Genomic DNA, 16045 nt, shown 5'->3' with positions numbered 1-16045 from the left:
GGTCTCCGTGGGTCGGGGTCGCCGTGGGTCAGGGGTCGCCGTGGGTCGGGGTCGCCGTGGGTCGGGGGTCGTGGGTCGGGGTCGCCGTGGGTCAGGGGTCGCCGTGGGTCGGGGTCGCCGTGGGTCAGGGGTCTCCGTGGGTCGGGGTCGCCGTGGGTCGGGGTCTCCGTGGGTCAGGGGTCTCCGTGGGTCGGGGTCGCCGTGGGTCGGGGGTCGTGGGTCGGGGTCTCCGTGGGTCGGGGTCGCCGTGGGTCAGGGGTCGCCGTGGGTCGGGGTCGTGGGTCGGGGTCGCCCTATGCCGGGGCCACCTGGCTGGCGGAGGCGGAGCCCACGGAGGACACCTGGGTGGCCTGGGAGGAGCCCGACACGTCGTCCTCGTCCCCGAACGGGCTGCGCCCGCAGAACAGCAGCTTCAGCATGCAGGAGCGGAACTGGGGAATGACGTCATAGTGATGTCACACACCACCCATGACATCACACACCCTGTGACATCACCCCCTGCGCCCGCAGAACAGCAGCTTCAGCATGCAGGACCGGAACTGCGGGGAAATGACGTCATAGTGACGTCACACACCACCCATGACATCACACACACCCTGTGACATCACACACACACCCCCCTGCGCCCGCAGAACAGCAGCTTCAGCATGCACGACCGGAACTGGGGGGAAATGACATCATTGTGACATCACACACCACCCATGACATCACACACACCCTGTGACATCACCCCCTGCGCCCGCAGAACAGCAGCTTCAGCATGCAGGAGCGGAACTGGGGGGAAATGACGTCATAGTGACGTCACACACCACCCATGACATCACACACACCCTGTGACATCACGCCCTGCGCCCGCAGAACAGCAGCTTCAGCATGCACGACCGGAACTGGGGAATGACGTCATAGTGATGTCACACACCACCCATGACATCACACACACCCTGTGACATCACACACACCCCCCCCTGCGCCCGCAGAACAGCAGCTTCAGCATGCACGACCGGAACTGGGGAATGACGTCATAGTGATGTCACACACCACCCATGACATCACACACACCCTGTGACATCACCCCCTGCGCCCGCAGAACAGCAGCTTCAGCATGCACGACCGGAACTGGGGGAAATGACGTCACTGTGACGTCACTGTGACATCACACACACCCTGTGACATCACCCCCTGCGCCCGCAGAACAGCAGCTTCAGCATGCAGGAGCGGAACTGCGGGAATGACGTCATAGTGATGTCACACAGCCCCTGTGACATCGCACCCCTGTGATGTCACACATACACACACCCCCCCTTGATGTCATACATACCTCTATGATGTCATGCAACCCTCTGTGATGTCACACACCCCCATGACATCACACCCCCGTGATGTCACACACACCCCCTTTGATGTCATACATACCTCTATGATGTCACACAATCCTCTGCCCCACAGACCCCACAGCGCCCCATAGCGCCCCATAGCGCCCCACAGCGCCCCATAGCACTCCATAGCGCCCCATAGACCCCATAGCACCCCATAGACCCCATAGCATTCCACAGTGCCCCATAGCACCCCATAGCGCCCCATAGCGCCCCACAGCGCCCCATAGCACCCCATAGACCCCATAGCGCCCCATAGACCCCATAGCATTCCACAGCGCCCCATAGCACCCCACAGCACCCCACAGCGCCCCATAGACCCCATAGCGCCCCATAGCGCCCCATAGCACCCCACAGCACCCCACAGCGCCCTATAGACCCCATAGCGCCCCATAGCGCCCCATAGCACCCCACAGCACCCCACAGCGCCCCATAGACCCCATAGCGCCCCATAGCGCCCCATAGACCCCACAGCGCCCCATAGCGCCCCATAGACCCCATAGCGCCCCATAGCGCCCCATCACCTGTTTGTTCATGAAGACGTAGATGACGGGGTTGTAGACGGTGGAGGCCTTGGAGAACACCGAGGGCACCGACGCCAGCCCCATAGCGCCCCATAGCGCCCCATAGCGCCCCATAGTGACTCATAGCCCCCCATAGCGCCCCATAGCGCCCCATAGTGTCAACTGTTTGTTCATGAAGACGTAGATGACGGGGTTGTAGACGGTGGAGAACAGCCCCACGGACCCCATAGCGCCCCATAGTGACTCATAGCGCCCCACAGCGCCCCATAGCGCCCCATAGATCCCATAGCGTCACCTGTTTGTTCATGAAGACGTAGATGACGGGGTTGTAGACGGTGGAGGCCTTGGAGAACACGGAGGGCACCGACGCCAGCCCCATAGCGCCCCATGGAGCCCCATAGCGCCCCATAGTGACCCACAATGACCCATAGCGACCCATAGCACCCCATAGCGTCACCTGTTTGTTCATGAAGACGTAGATGACGGGGTTGTAGACGGTGGAGAACAGCCCCACGGACACCATAGCGCCCCATAGACCCCATAGCGCCCCATAGCGCCCCATCACCTGTTTGTTCATGAAGACGTAGATGACGGGGTTGTAGACGGTGGAGAACAGCCCCACGGACACCATAGTGCCCCATAGTGACTCATAGTGCCCCATAGTGACCCATAGTGACCCATAGCGCCCCATAGTGTCACCTGTTTGTTCATGAAGACGTAGATGACGGGGTTGTAGACGGTGGAGGCCTTGGAGAACACGGAGGGCACCGACGCCAGCCCCACGTCGAAGGGGCGGCCGCGGTGCGTCACCACCCAGAGCGCGAACACGGAGTAGGGCGCCCAGCACACCAGGAAGCCCAGCACCATCACCACCACCATGCGCGTCACCTCGCGCTCCGCCTTCTGCGTGCTGGCCGACTGTTCCTGCTGCCGCGCCACCTGTAATGTATGGATCATAGACATTAGATACACCAGATACACCATAGACGTCGTACAGGGACCCTATGGGACCCCCCCACGCCTTCTGCGTGCTGGCCGACTGTTCCTGCTGCCGGGCAACCTGTAATGTATGGATTGTATACATTATACATTGTACAGGGTCCCCCACACGCCTTCTGCGTGCTGGCCGACTGTTCCTGCTGCCGCGCCACCTGTAATGTATGGATCGTATACATTATACATCGTACAGGGACCCCCACACGCCTTCTGCGTGCTGGCCGACTGTTCCTGCTGACAGGCAACCTGTAATGTATGGATCATATACATTAGATACACCAGATACACCATAGACATCGTACAGGGACCCTATGGGACCCCCACACGCCTTCTGCGTGCTGGCCGACTGTTCCTGCTGCCGCGCCACCTGCAACGTATGGATCATATACATTATACATCGTACAGGGACCCTATGGGACCCCCACACGCCTTCTGCGTGCTGGCCGACTGTTCCTGCTGCCGCGCCACCTGCAATGTATGGATTGTATACATTATACATTGTACAGGGACCCCCACACGCCTTCTGCGTGCTGGCCGACTGTTCCTGCTGCCGGGCAACCTGTAATGTATGGATCATATACATTATACATCATACAGGGACCCCCACACGCCTTCTGTGTGCTGGCCGACTGTTCCTGCTGCCGCGCCACCTGGGGACGTATAGATCATATACGTTAGATACATCAGATACACCATAGACATCGTACAGGGACCCCCACACGCCTTCTGCGTGCTGGCCGACTGTTCCGGCTGCCGGGCAACCTGTAACGTATGGATCATATACATTATACATTGTACAGGGACCCTATGGGACCCCCACACGCCTTCTGCGTGCTGGCCGACTGTTCCTGCTGCCGGGCAACCTGTAACGTATGGATCATATACATTATACATTGTACGGGGACCCCCACACGCCTTCTGCGTGCTGGCCGACTGTTCCTGCTGCCGCGCCACCTGTAATGTATGGATCATAGACATTAGATACACCAGATACACCATAGACATCGTACAGGGACCCTATGGGACCCCCACACGCCTTCTGCGTGCTGGCCGACTGTTCCTGCTGCCGCGCCACCTGTAATGTATGGATCATATACATTATACATTGTACAGGGACCCTATGGGACCCCCACACGCCTTCTGCGTGCTGGCCGACTGTTCCTGCTGCCGCGCCACCTGTAATGTATGGATCGTATACATTATACATCATACAGGGACCCCCACACGCCTTCTGCGTGCTGGCCGACTGTTCCTGCTGCCGGGCAACCTGTAATGTATGGATCATATACATTATACATTGTACAGGGACCCTATGGGACCCCCACACGCCTTCTGCGTGCTGGCTGACTGTTCCTGCTGCCGGGCAACCTGTAATGTATGGATCATATACATTATACATCATACAGGGACCCCCACACGCCTTCTGCGTGCTGGCCGACTGTTCCTGCTGACAGGCAACCTGGAACGTATGGATCATATACTTTATACATTGTACGGGGACCCCCACACGCCTTCTGCGTGCTGGCCGACTGTTCCGACTGTTTGGGGGGTTTCGGGGGTGTTTTTGGGTGTTTGGGGGTGTTTTGAGGGTGTTTTGGTGTGTTTTGGGGGTGTTTGGGGGCGTTTTGGGGGTGTTTGGGGGTGTTTCGGGGTGTTTGGAGGTGTTTGGGGGTGTTTTGAGGGTGTTTTGGTGGTGTTTGGGGGTGTTTTCGTGGTGTTTTGGGGTGTTTTGAGGGTGTTTGGCGGGGTTTTGGGGGTGTTTGGGGGGGTTTTTAAGGGGTTTTGGGGGGGTTTGGGGGGGTTTGGGGGGGGTTTGCTGTGTTTGGGGGTGTTTGGGGGTGTTTTCGTGGTGTTCTGGGGTGTCTTGGGGTGTACTGGGGTGTTTGGGGGTGTTTTGAGGGTGTTTTTGGGGTGTTTTTGGGTGTTTTTGGGTGTTTTGGGGTGTTTTGGGGTGTTTTGGGGATGTTTGGGGGATGTTTGGGGGTGTTTTGGGGTGTTTTTGGGTGGTTTTGGGGTGTTTGGGGGGTGTTTTGCGGTGTTTTGGGGTGTTTCAGGGGTGTTTTGGGGGTGTTTTGGTGGTGTTTGGTGGTGTTTGGGGGTGTTTGGGGGTGTTTGGGGGTGTTTTTGGGGTGTTTTGGTGGTGTTTGGGGGTGTTTGGGGGGTGTTTTGTGGTGTTTTGGGGTGTTTCAGGGGTGTTTGGGGGTGTTTTTGGGGTGTTTTTGGGGTGTTTTTGGGGTGTTTTGGGGTGTTTTGGGGTGTTTTGGTGCGTACCGCGCGCAGGGTGAGCAGCAGGCGGCCGTAGGAGAAGACGATGAGCGCCAGGGGGACCCCGAAGCAGAAGCAGAACAGGAAGATGACGTAGGACTCGTTGTTCCACTTGTTGTTGGACGTGTACCAGTCGGGCCCACAGGAGCACTGCAGCCCCTCGGGGATGTACCTGAATACACCCGAAATACACCCCAAATACACCCGAAATACACCCAAACACCCCAGGACAGCACTGCAGCCCCTCGGGGATGTACCTGAATACACCCGAAATACACCCCAAATACACCCCAAATACACCCAAACACCCCAGGACAGCACTGCAGCCCCTCGGGGATGTACCTGTCACCCGAAATACACCCAAAATACACCCAAACACCCCAAAATACACCCCAAAATACACCTAAATACACCCAAAATACACCCCAAATACACCCAAACACCCCAGTACAGCACTGCAGCCCCTCAGGGATGTACCTGTCACCCGAAATACACCCAAAATACACCCCAAATACACCTAAATACACCCCAAATACACCAAAAATACACCCCAAATACACCCAAATACACCCCAAATACACCCAAACACCCCAGGACAGCACTGCAGCCCCTCGGGGATGTACCTGAATACACCCGAAATACACCCCAAATACACCCAAACACCCCTAAATACACCCTAAATACACCCCAAATACACCCCAAATACACCCAAACACCCCTAAATACACCCCAAATACACCCCAAATACACCCCAAATACCCCTAAATACACCCCAAAATACACCTAAATACACCCCAAATACACCCAAAAACCCCAGTACAGCACTGCAGCCCCTCGGGGATGTACCTGAATACACCCAAAATACACCCCAAATACACCCAAACACCCCTAAATACACCCCAAAATACACCTAAATACACCCAAAATACACCCCAAATACACCCAAACACCCCAGTACAGCACTGCAGCCCCTCAGGGATGTACCTGTCACCCGAAATACACCCCAAATACACCCCAAATACACCTAAATACACCCCAAATACACCTAAACACACCCCAAATACACCCAAACACCCCAGTACAGCACTGCAGCCCCTCGGGGATGTACCTGAATACACCCGAAATACACCCCAAATACACCCCAAATACACCTAAATACACCCCAAACTACACCCCAAATACACCCCAACCAACACCCCAGCGCCCCCACCTGCTCCAGCCGAAGAGCGGCGGCACGGCGGCCACCAACAACACCCCAAACTACACCCCAAACACACCCCAACTACACCCCAACTACATCCCAACTACACCCCAACTACACCCCAACTACACCCCAACTACACCCCAAACTACACCCCAAACTACACCCCAAATACATCCCAAACTACACCCCAACTACACCCCAACTACACCCCAACCGACACCCCAGCGCCCCCACCTGCTCCAGCCAAAGAGCGGCGGCGCGGCGGCCACCAGCAACACCCCAAATACACCCCAAATACACCCCAAGTACACCCCAAGTACACCCCATGGCCCCCACCTGCTCCAGCCGAAGAGCGGCGGCGCGGCGGCCACCAGCAACACCCCAAACTACACCCCAACTACACCCCAACTACACCCCAACTACACCCCAACTACACCCCAACCGACACCCCAGTGCCCCCACCTGCTCCAGCCGAAGAGCGGCGGCGCGGCGGCCACCAGCCCCAGCACCCAGGTGGCCGCGCAGCCCAGCACCGCGTGGCTGCCGCGGAACGTGAAGTTGCCCAGCGGTTTGCAGATCACCAGGAACCGCTCGAACGCCACCACGGCCAGCGACCATAGGGACACCATGCCTGGGAACATATAGATAACGTATAGACACCATAGAGACACCATAGAGACACCATAGAGACACCATGGGGCGGTTTGCAGATCACCAGGAACCGCTCGAACGCCACCACGGCCAGCGACCATAGGGACACCATGCCTGGGAACATATAGATAACGTATAGACACCATAGAGACACCATAGAGACACCATAGAGACACCATGGGGCGGTTTGCAGATCACCAGGAACCGCTCGAACGCCACCACGGCCAGAGACCATAGGGACACCATGCCTGGGAACATATAGATAACGTATAGACACCATAGAGACACCATAGAGACACCATGGGATATCATAGACATCATAGAGACACCATAGAGACACCATAGAGACACCATGGGGCGGTTTGCAGATCACCAGGAACCGCTCGAACGCCACCACGGCCAGCGACCATAGGGACACCATGCCTGGGAACATATAGATAACGTATAGACACCATAGAGACACCATGGGATATCATAGAGACACCATGGGATATCATAGACACCATAGAGACACCATAGAGACACCATAGAGACACCATAGAGACACCATGGGGCGGTTTGCAGATCACCAGGAACCGCTCGAACGCCACCACGGCCAGAGACCATAGGGACACCATGCCTGGGAACATATAGATAACATATAGACACCATAGAGACACCATAGAGACACCATAGAGACACCATAGAGACACCATGGGGCGGTTTGCAGATCACCAGGAACCGCTCGAACGCCACCACGGCCAGAGACCATAGGGACACCATGCCTGGGAACATATAGATAACATATAGACACCATAGAGACACCATAGAGACACCATGGGATATCATAGAGACACCATGGGATATCATAGAGACACCATGGGATATCATAGACACCATAGAGACACCATGGGATAGCATAGACACCACAGAGACACCATAGAGACACCATAGAGACATCATGGGACACCATAGACACCATGGGACATCATAGACACCATATAGACATCATGGGACACCATAGAGACCATAGAGACACCATAGACACGATGGGACATCATGGACACCATAGACACCGTGGGACATCATAGACACCGTGGGACATCATGGCCAGTGACCACAGTGACACCATGTCTGGGGACACCATATAGACCCCATGGGACATCATGGACACCATGGGACATCATGGACACCACAGACAGCCCCATAGCCCAAGGCTCACTATTTGGCAGCCCCATAGCCCACCAAGGCTCACTATTTGGCAGCCCCATAGGCCCCAAGGCTCACTATTTGGCAGCCCCATAGCCCCCCAAGGCTCACTATTTGGCAGCCCCATTGCCCCCTATAGCTCACTATTTGGCAGCCCCATAGCCCCCCAAGGCTCACTATTTGGCAGCCCCATAGCCCCCCAAGGCTCACTATTTGGGGGCAATGGGGCTGCCAGATAGTGAGCCTTGGGGGGCTATGGGGCTGCCAAATAGTGAGCCTTGGGGTCCCAGTGTCCCAAGGTCCCACCATCTCTGTGCCCAATGTCCCAACATCCAATGTCCCAATGTCCCAACGCCCCAACATCTCCATGCCCAACGTCCCAATGTCTTCACGCCCAACATCCCAACATCCAATGTCCCAACTTCCCAAGGTCCCAATGTCCAATGTCCCAACGTCCCAACGTCCCAACGTCCCAATGTCTTCATGCCAAATGTCCCAAGGTCCCAACGTCTAATGTCCCAATGTCCCAACATCCCAACGTCCAATGTCCCAAGGTCCCAACGTCTCCGTGCCCAATGTCCCAACGGCCAATGTCCCAACGTCTCTGTGCCCAGTGTCCCAAGGTCCCAACATCCCAACATCCAACGTCCCAATGTCTCCATGCCCAACGTCCCAACATCCTCATGCCCAACATCCCAATGTCCCAACGTCCAATGTCCCAACATCCCAAGGTCTCCGTGCCCAACATCCCAACATCCCAACGTCCAATGTCCCAACCTCCCAACGTCTCCATGACCAACATCCCAATGTCCCAATGTCCCAATGTCCCAACGTCCCAAGGTCCCAACATCCCAACGTCCCAATGTCCCAACGTCCCAAGGTCCCAACATCCCAACATCCAAAGTCCCAATGTCCCAAGGTCCCAACGTCTCCATGCCCAACGTCCCAATGTCTCCATGCCCAAAGTCCCAATGTCCAATGTCCCAATGTCTCCGTGCCCAAGGTCCCAACATCCCAACGTCCAACGTCCCAACGTCCAATGTCTTCATGCCCAATGTCCCAACGTCCCAACGTCCAATGTCCCAACGTCCCAATGTCCAATGTCCCAACGTCCCAATGTCCAATGTCCCAATGTCCAATGTCCCCACGTACCAACGTCCAATGTCCCAACGTCTCTGTGCCCAACATCCCAATGTCTCAACATCTCCATGCCCCACGTCCCAACGTCCCAACATCCAATGTCCCAACATCCCAATGTCTTCATGCCCAGCATCCCAATGTCCCAACATCCAATGTCCCAACGTCTCCATGCCCAACATCCCAAGGTCCCAATGTCCCAACGTCTCTGTGCCCAGTGTCCCAACGTCCCAATGTCCCAACGTCTCCATGCCCAACGTCCCAGGGTCTTCATGCCCAACATCCCAATGTCCCAACCTCCAATGTCCCAACATCCCAACGTCCCAACGTCCAACATCCCCACGTCCCAACGTCCCAACGTCCCAACGTCCCAACGTCCCAATGTCCAATGTCCCAAGGTCCCAATGTCCAATGTCCCAAGGTCCCAACGTCCCAACGTCCAACGTCCCAACATCCCAATGTGCAATGTCCCAACATCCCAAGGTCCCAACATCCCAATGTCCCAACATCCCAATGTCCCAACATCCCAATGTCCCAATGTGCAATGTCCCAACATCCAATGTCCCAACGTCCCAACATCCCAAGGTCCCAACATCTCCATGCCCAACATCCCAAAGTCCCAACGTCCAATGTCCCAACGTCCCAACGTCCAGCATCCCAACATCCCAACGTCCCAACGTCCCAACGTCCCCACGTCCCAACGTCCAACATCCCAACGTCCCAACGTCCAACGTCCCAATGTCCCAACGTCCAACGTCCCAACGTCCAACATCCCAACGTCCCAACGTCCAACATCCCAACGTCCCAACGTCCAACATCCCAACGTCCCAATGTCCAACATCCCAACGTCCAACGTCCAACGTCCCAACGTCCCAACATCCCAACGTCCAACGTCCAACGTCCCAACGTCCAACGTCCCAACGTCCCAACGTCCAATGTCCCAAGGTCCCAATGTCCAATGTCCCAAGGTCCCAATGTCCAATGTCCCAAGGTCCCAACGTCCCAACGTCCAACATCCCAAGGTCCCAACGTCCCAACATCCAACATCCCAACGTCCCAATGTCCAACATCCCAACGTCCAACATCCCAAGGTCCCAACGTCCCAACATCCAACATCCCAACGTCCAACATCCCAACGTCCCAACGTCCAACATCCCAACATCCCAACATCCCAACGTCCCAACGTCCCAAAGTCCAACATCCCAACGTCCCAAGGTCCCAATGTCCAATGTCCCAACGTCCCAACGTCCCAATGTCTTCATGCCCAATGTCCCAAGGTCCCAATGTCCAATGTCCCAATGTCCCAACGTCCCAATGTCCCAACGTCTCTGTGCCCAACATCCCAATGTCGCAACGTCCAACATCCCAACGTCCCAATGTCCCAACATCCCAATGTCCCAACGTCCCAACGTCCCAATGTCCCAACGTCCAACATCCCAACGTCCCAACGTCCCAATGTCCCAACATCCCAATGTCCCAACGTCCCAACGTCCAACATCCCAACGTCCTAACGTCCAACATCCCAACATCCCAACGTCCCAACGTCCAACATCCCAACGTCCCAACGTCCAACATCCCAACGTCCCAAGGTCCCAACGTCCAACATCCCAACATCCCAACGTCCAATGTCCCAAGGTCCCAATGTCCAATGTCCCAAGGTCCCAACGTCCAACATCCCAACGTCCCAACGTCCAACGTCCAACGTCCCAAGGTCCCAATGTCCCAAGGTCCCAACGTCCCAACGTCCAACATCCCAACGTCCCAACGTCCAACGTCCAACATCCCAACGTCCCAATGTCCCAACATCCCAACGTCCCAACGTCCAACATCCCAACGTCCCAACATCCCAACGTCCCAACGTCCAACATCCCAACGTCCCAACGTCCCAACCTCCCAACGTCCCAACGTCCCAACGTCCCAACATCCCAACATCCCAACGTCCCAACGTCCCAACGTCCAACATCCCAACGTCCCAACGTCCAACGTCCCAACGTCCCAACGTCCAACATCCCAATGTCCCAACGTCCAACATCCCAAGGTCCCAATGTCCAATGTCCCAAGGTCCCAAGGTCCCAACGTCCAACATCCCAACGTCCCAACGTCCCAACATCCCAACGTCCCAACGTCCAACATCCCAACGTCCCAACGTCCAACGTCCCAACGTCCCAACGTCCAACATCCCAACGTCCCAATGTCCAACATCCCAAGGTCCCAATGTCCAATGTCCCAAGGTCCCAAGGTCCCAACGTCCAACGTCCCAACGTCCCAACGTCCCAACGTCCCAACGTCCCAAAGTCCCAACATCCCAACGTCCCAACGTCCAACATCCCAACGTCCAACATCCCAATGTCCAACGTCCCAACGTCCAACATCCCAATGTCCCAATGTCCAACATCCCAAGGTCCCAATGTCCAATGTCCCAATGTCCCAACGTCCCAATGTCCCAACGTCTCTGTGCCCAACATCCCAATTTCGCAACGTCCAACATCCCAACGTCCCAACGTCCAATGTCCCAAGGTCCCAATGTCCAATGTCCCAACGTCCCAACGTCCCAACGTCCCAACATCCCAACGTCCCAAAGTCCCAAAGTCCCAACATCCCAACGTCCCAACGTCCAACATCCCAACATCCCAACGTCCCAATGTCCAACGTCCCAACGTCCAACATCCCAACGTCCCAACGTCCAATGTCCCAACGTCCCAACGTCCAACATCCCAATGTCCCAACGTCCAATGTCCCAACGTCCCAATGTCCAATGTCCCAATGTCCAACGTCCCAACGTCCAACATCCCAACGTCCCAACGTCCCAACGTCCAACATCCCAACATCCCAACGTCCCAACATCCAACATCCCAATGTCCAACGTCCCAACATCCCAACGTCCCAACGTCCCAACGTCCAACATCCCAACGTCCCAACGTCCAATGTCCCAACGTCCCAACGTCCCAACGTCCAACATCCCAACATCCCAATATCCAACGTCCCAACATCCCAAGGTCCCCGTCCCCGCGCCGTTACCGCCGAGCGTGGCGGCGAACCCCTCGATCTTGCAGGCCGTGGGCCCCAGCGCGAAGTACATCTGCGAGAAGCTGTAGAAGGCGGTGGTGGAGCCCACGCAGATCACCAGCAGGTTGGCGGCCGCCAGGTTCACCAGGATGTAGTTGAGGTGCGAGCGCAGCTTCTTGTAGCGCGCGGTGCAGGCGATGGTGAGCGCGTTGAGCGGCCCGCCCAGCGCGATCAGCGCCAGCATGAACGCCGCCATGGCGCGGAACACGCCGGGGCCGCCCAGGTGCGTCTGCGGCACCGCGAACGGGCTCAGCGCCGTCAGGTTGGGCGCGTCCAGCACCATGGGGATGTAGAAGTCGTCGGGGAGCTCGTCGCGCGGCTCGCGCGCCCGCTGCATGATGGACGGACAAACAGACGTGGGGGGGGGGGACACGCCGGACCCCCTTTATAGGGTGGGGGGCGGATGGCGCTAATCGGGTGACGCGGCAAAGCGCGGCTGAGCCCGGCTCATCCGCCGGCCGGCGCTGGCCAAGCCGGGCTTAACCACCCCGCAAGCCGCTTTGGGGGGCGCTAATCGCCCCCGAGCCCCGATTAGCGCCCCCCCCCGGGGATCAGGGTTAGTGGGCCCCCCCCCCACACGCACTGTGGGGTAAGGGGGGGGGGGGCCATGGAGACCCCCCCCCCACACGCACTGTGGGGTAACGGGGGGGGGCCATGGAGACCCCCCCCACACGCACTGTGGGGTAAGGGGGGGGGCCATGGAGACACCCCCCCCCACACGCACTGTGGGGTAAGGGGGGGGGGGCCATGGAGACCCCCCACACACACACTGTGGGGTAAGGGGGGGGCCATGGAGACACCCCCCCCACACGCACTGTGGGGTAAGGGGGGGGGGCCATGGAGACCCCCCCCACACGCACTGTGGGGTAAGGGGGGGGCCATGGAGACCCCCCCCACACGCACTGTGGGGTAAGGGGGGGGGGGGGCCATGGAGACCCCCCCCCACACGCACTGTGGGGTAAGGGGGGGGGGGGGCCATGGAGACCCCCCCCCCACGCACTGTGGGGTAAGGGGGGGGGGCCATGGAGACCCCCCCCCACACGCACTGTGGGGTAAGGGGGGGGGGCCATGGAGACCCCCCCCACACGCACTGTGGGGTAAGGGGGGGGCCATGGAGACCCCCCCCACACGCACTGTGGGGTAAGGGGGGGGGGGGCCATGGAGAGCCCGAAGTGGGGGTGTGGGTGGGGGGGCCCAAAAATCAAGGGAAATGCCCCAAAACGGCGTCGGGGCTGCGCCCCCTGCTGGAGCGCAGTGCAACTGCACCCCCCCGATGAACCCCGATGGAGCTGCACCCCCAAACTGCACCCCAATGGAGCTGCACCCCCCAATGCACCCCAATGCAACTGCACCCCCAAACTGCACCCCAATGGAGCTGCACCCCCAGATTGCACCCCAATGCAACTGCACCCCCCAATGCACCCCAATGCAACTGCACCCCCAGATTGCACCCCAATGGAGCTGCACCCCCATGATGAACCCCGATGGAGCTGCACCCCCAAACTGCACCCCAATGGAGCTGCACCCCCAAACTGCACCCCAATGCAACTGCACCCCCAAACTGCACCCCAATGGAGCTGCACCCCCAAACTGCACCCCAATGCAACTGCACCCCCAAACTGCACCCCAATGGAGCTGCACCCCCCAATGCACCCCAATGGAGCTGCACCCCCAAACTGCACCCCAATGCAACTGCACCCCCAGACTGCACCCCAATGGAGCTGCATCCCCCAATGCACCCCAATGGAGCTGCACCCCCAGACTGCACCCCAATGGAGCTGCATCCCCCAATGCACCCCAATGGAGCTGCACCCCCAAACTGCACCCCAATGGAGCTGCACCCCCCAATGCACCCCAATGGAGCTGCACCCCCCTACTCCACCCCAATGGAGCTGCACCCCCAGATTGCACCCCAATGGAGCTGCACCCCCAAACTCCACCCCAATGGAGCTGCACCCCCAAACTGCACCCCAATGCAACTGCACCCCCAGACTGCACCCCCGGATTGCACCCCAACCCCCCTGAGCCCACCCTGCACCCCTAAAACTGTCCTGACCCCCCTGCACCCCAAACTGTCCTGAGCTCACCCTGCACCCCCAAAGCACCCTGACTCCCCCCTGCACCCCCAAACTGTCCTGACCCCCCTGCACCCCCAAACTGTCCTGGCCCCCCTGCACCCCCAAACTGTCCTGGCCCCCCTGCACCCCCAAAGCACCCTGACCCCCTTGCACCCCAAAACTGCACTGACCCCCCTGCACCCCAAAACTGCCCTGAGCTCCCCCTGCACCCCCAATGCACCCTGACCCCCTGCACCCCAAAACTGCCCTGAGCTCCCCCTGCACCCCCAATGCACCCTGACCCCCTGCACCCCCAAACTGCACTGACCCCCCTGCACCCCCAAACTGTCCTGACACCCTGCACCCCCAAACTGCCCTGGCCCCCTGCACCCCCAAACTGTCCTGACCCCCTGCACCCCCAAACTGCGCTGACCCCCTGCACCCCAAAACTGCCCTGAGCTCCCCCTGCACCCCCAAACTGCACTGACCCCCCTGCACCCCCAAATTGCCCTGAGCTCCCCCTGCACCCCCAATGCACCCTGACCCCCCGCACCCCAAACTGCCCTGACCCCCCCTGCACCCCAAACTGCGCTGCCCCCCAAGCCCCGCCCCCCCGGTCCGGGGTCCCGGTTGGGGGGGGGTCCCCAAAGCCGGCGCTCGGGCCCCCCCCCCGCGCCCCGGGGGGGGAGCGGCCGCTAATCCGGGCGGTTAAACCGGATTTAGCGCTAAATCGGGACCGGAGCTGCCAGATTACGGACCGACCGACGGACCGACCGACGGACGGACAGAGCGGGGGGGCGCGGGGACAGACGGACAGAGCGGGGGGGCGCGGGGACAGACGGACAGAGCGGGAGGGCGCGGGGACAGACGGACAGAGCGGGGGGGCGCGGGGACAGACGGACAGAGCGGGGTGCCATGGGGACAGATGGACAGAGCGGGGGGGCGCGGGGACAGACGGACAGAGCGGGGGGGCGCGGGGACAGACGGACGGACAGAGCGGGGTGCCATGGGGACAGATGGACGGACAGAGGGGGGTGCCATGGGGACAGACGGACAGAGCGGGGTGCCATGGGGACAGACGGACGGACAGAGCGGGGTGCCGTGGGGACAGATGGACGGACAGAGCGGGGTGCCGTGGGGACAGACGGACGGACAGAGCGGGGTGCCGTGGGGACAGACGGACGGACAGAGGGGGTGCCATGGGGACAGACGGACAGAGGGGGGTGCCGTGGGGACAGACGGACAGAGGGGGGTGCCGTGGGGACAGACGGACAGAGCGGGGTGCCGTGGGGACAGACGGACGGACAGAGCGGGGTGCCGTGGGGACAGACAGACGGACAGAGGCGGGTGCCGTGGGGACAGACGGACGGACAGAGCGGGGTGCCGTGGGGACAGACGGACGGACAGAGCGGGGTGCCATGGGGACAGACGGACAGAGCGGGGTGCCATGGGAACAGACAGACGGACAGAGCGGGGTGCCGTGGGGACAGACAGACGGACAGAGGCGGGTGCCGTGGGGACAGACGGACAGACAGAGCGGGGTGCCGTGGGGACAGACGGACAGAGCGGAGGGGCGCGGGGACA

At 59.2% G+C, this 16045-nt stretch overlaps 1 protein-coding gene across 1 annotated transcript; it reads right to left on the bottom strand.

Moving 5' to 3' along the window:
• Nucleotides 1-245: 245 nt before the first annotated feature.
• On the bottom strand, nt 246-12741 carry LOC309452529 (blue-sensitive opsin; the record flags this gene model as incomplete). Its single annotated transcript, XM_082077149.1, has 6 exons — nt 246-390; nt 1177-1220; nt 2597-2836; nt 5165-5330; nt 6825-6993; nt 12357-12741. 6 exons carry the CDS (start codon nt 12739-12741, stop codon nt 294-296), a joined length of 1101 nt encoding a protein of 366 aa, XP_081933275.1. The 3' UTR covers nt 246-293.
• Nucleotides 12742-16045: the final 3304 nt, after the last annotated feature.

This window comes from Streptopelia decaocto (assembly GCF_964273445.1).
Source record: "Streptopelia decaocto genome assembly, contig: HAP1_SCAFFOLD_796, whole genome shotgun sequence".
Lineage (NCBI taxonomy): Eukaryota > Metazoa > Chordata > Aves > Columbiformes > Columbidae > Streptopelia > Streptopelia decaocto.
This window is presented reverse-complemented; position numbering and strand designations above follow the sequence as displayed.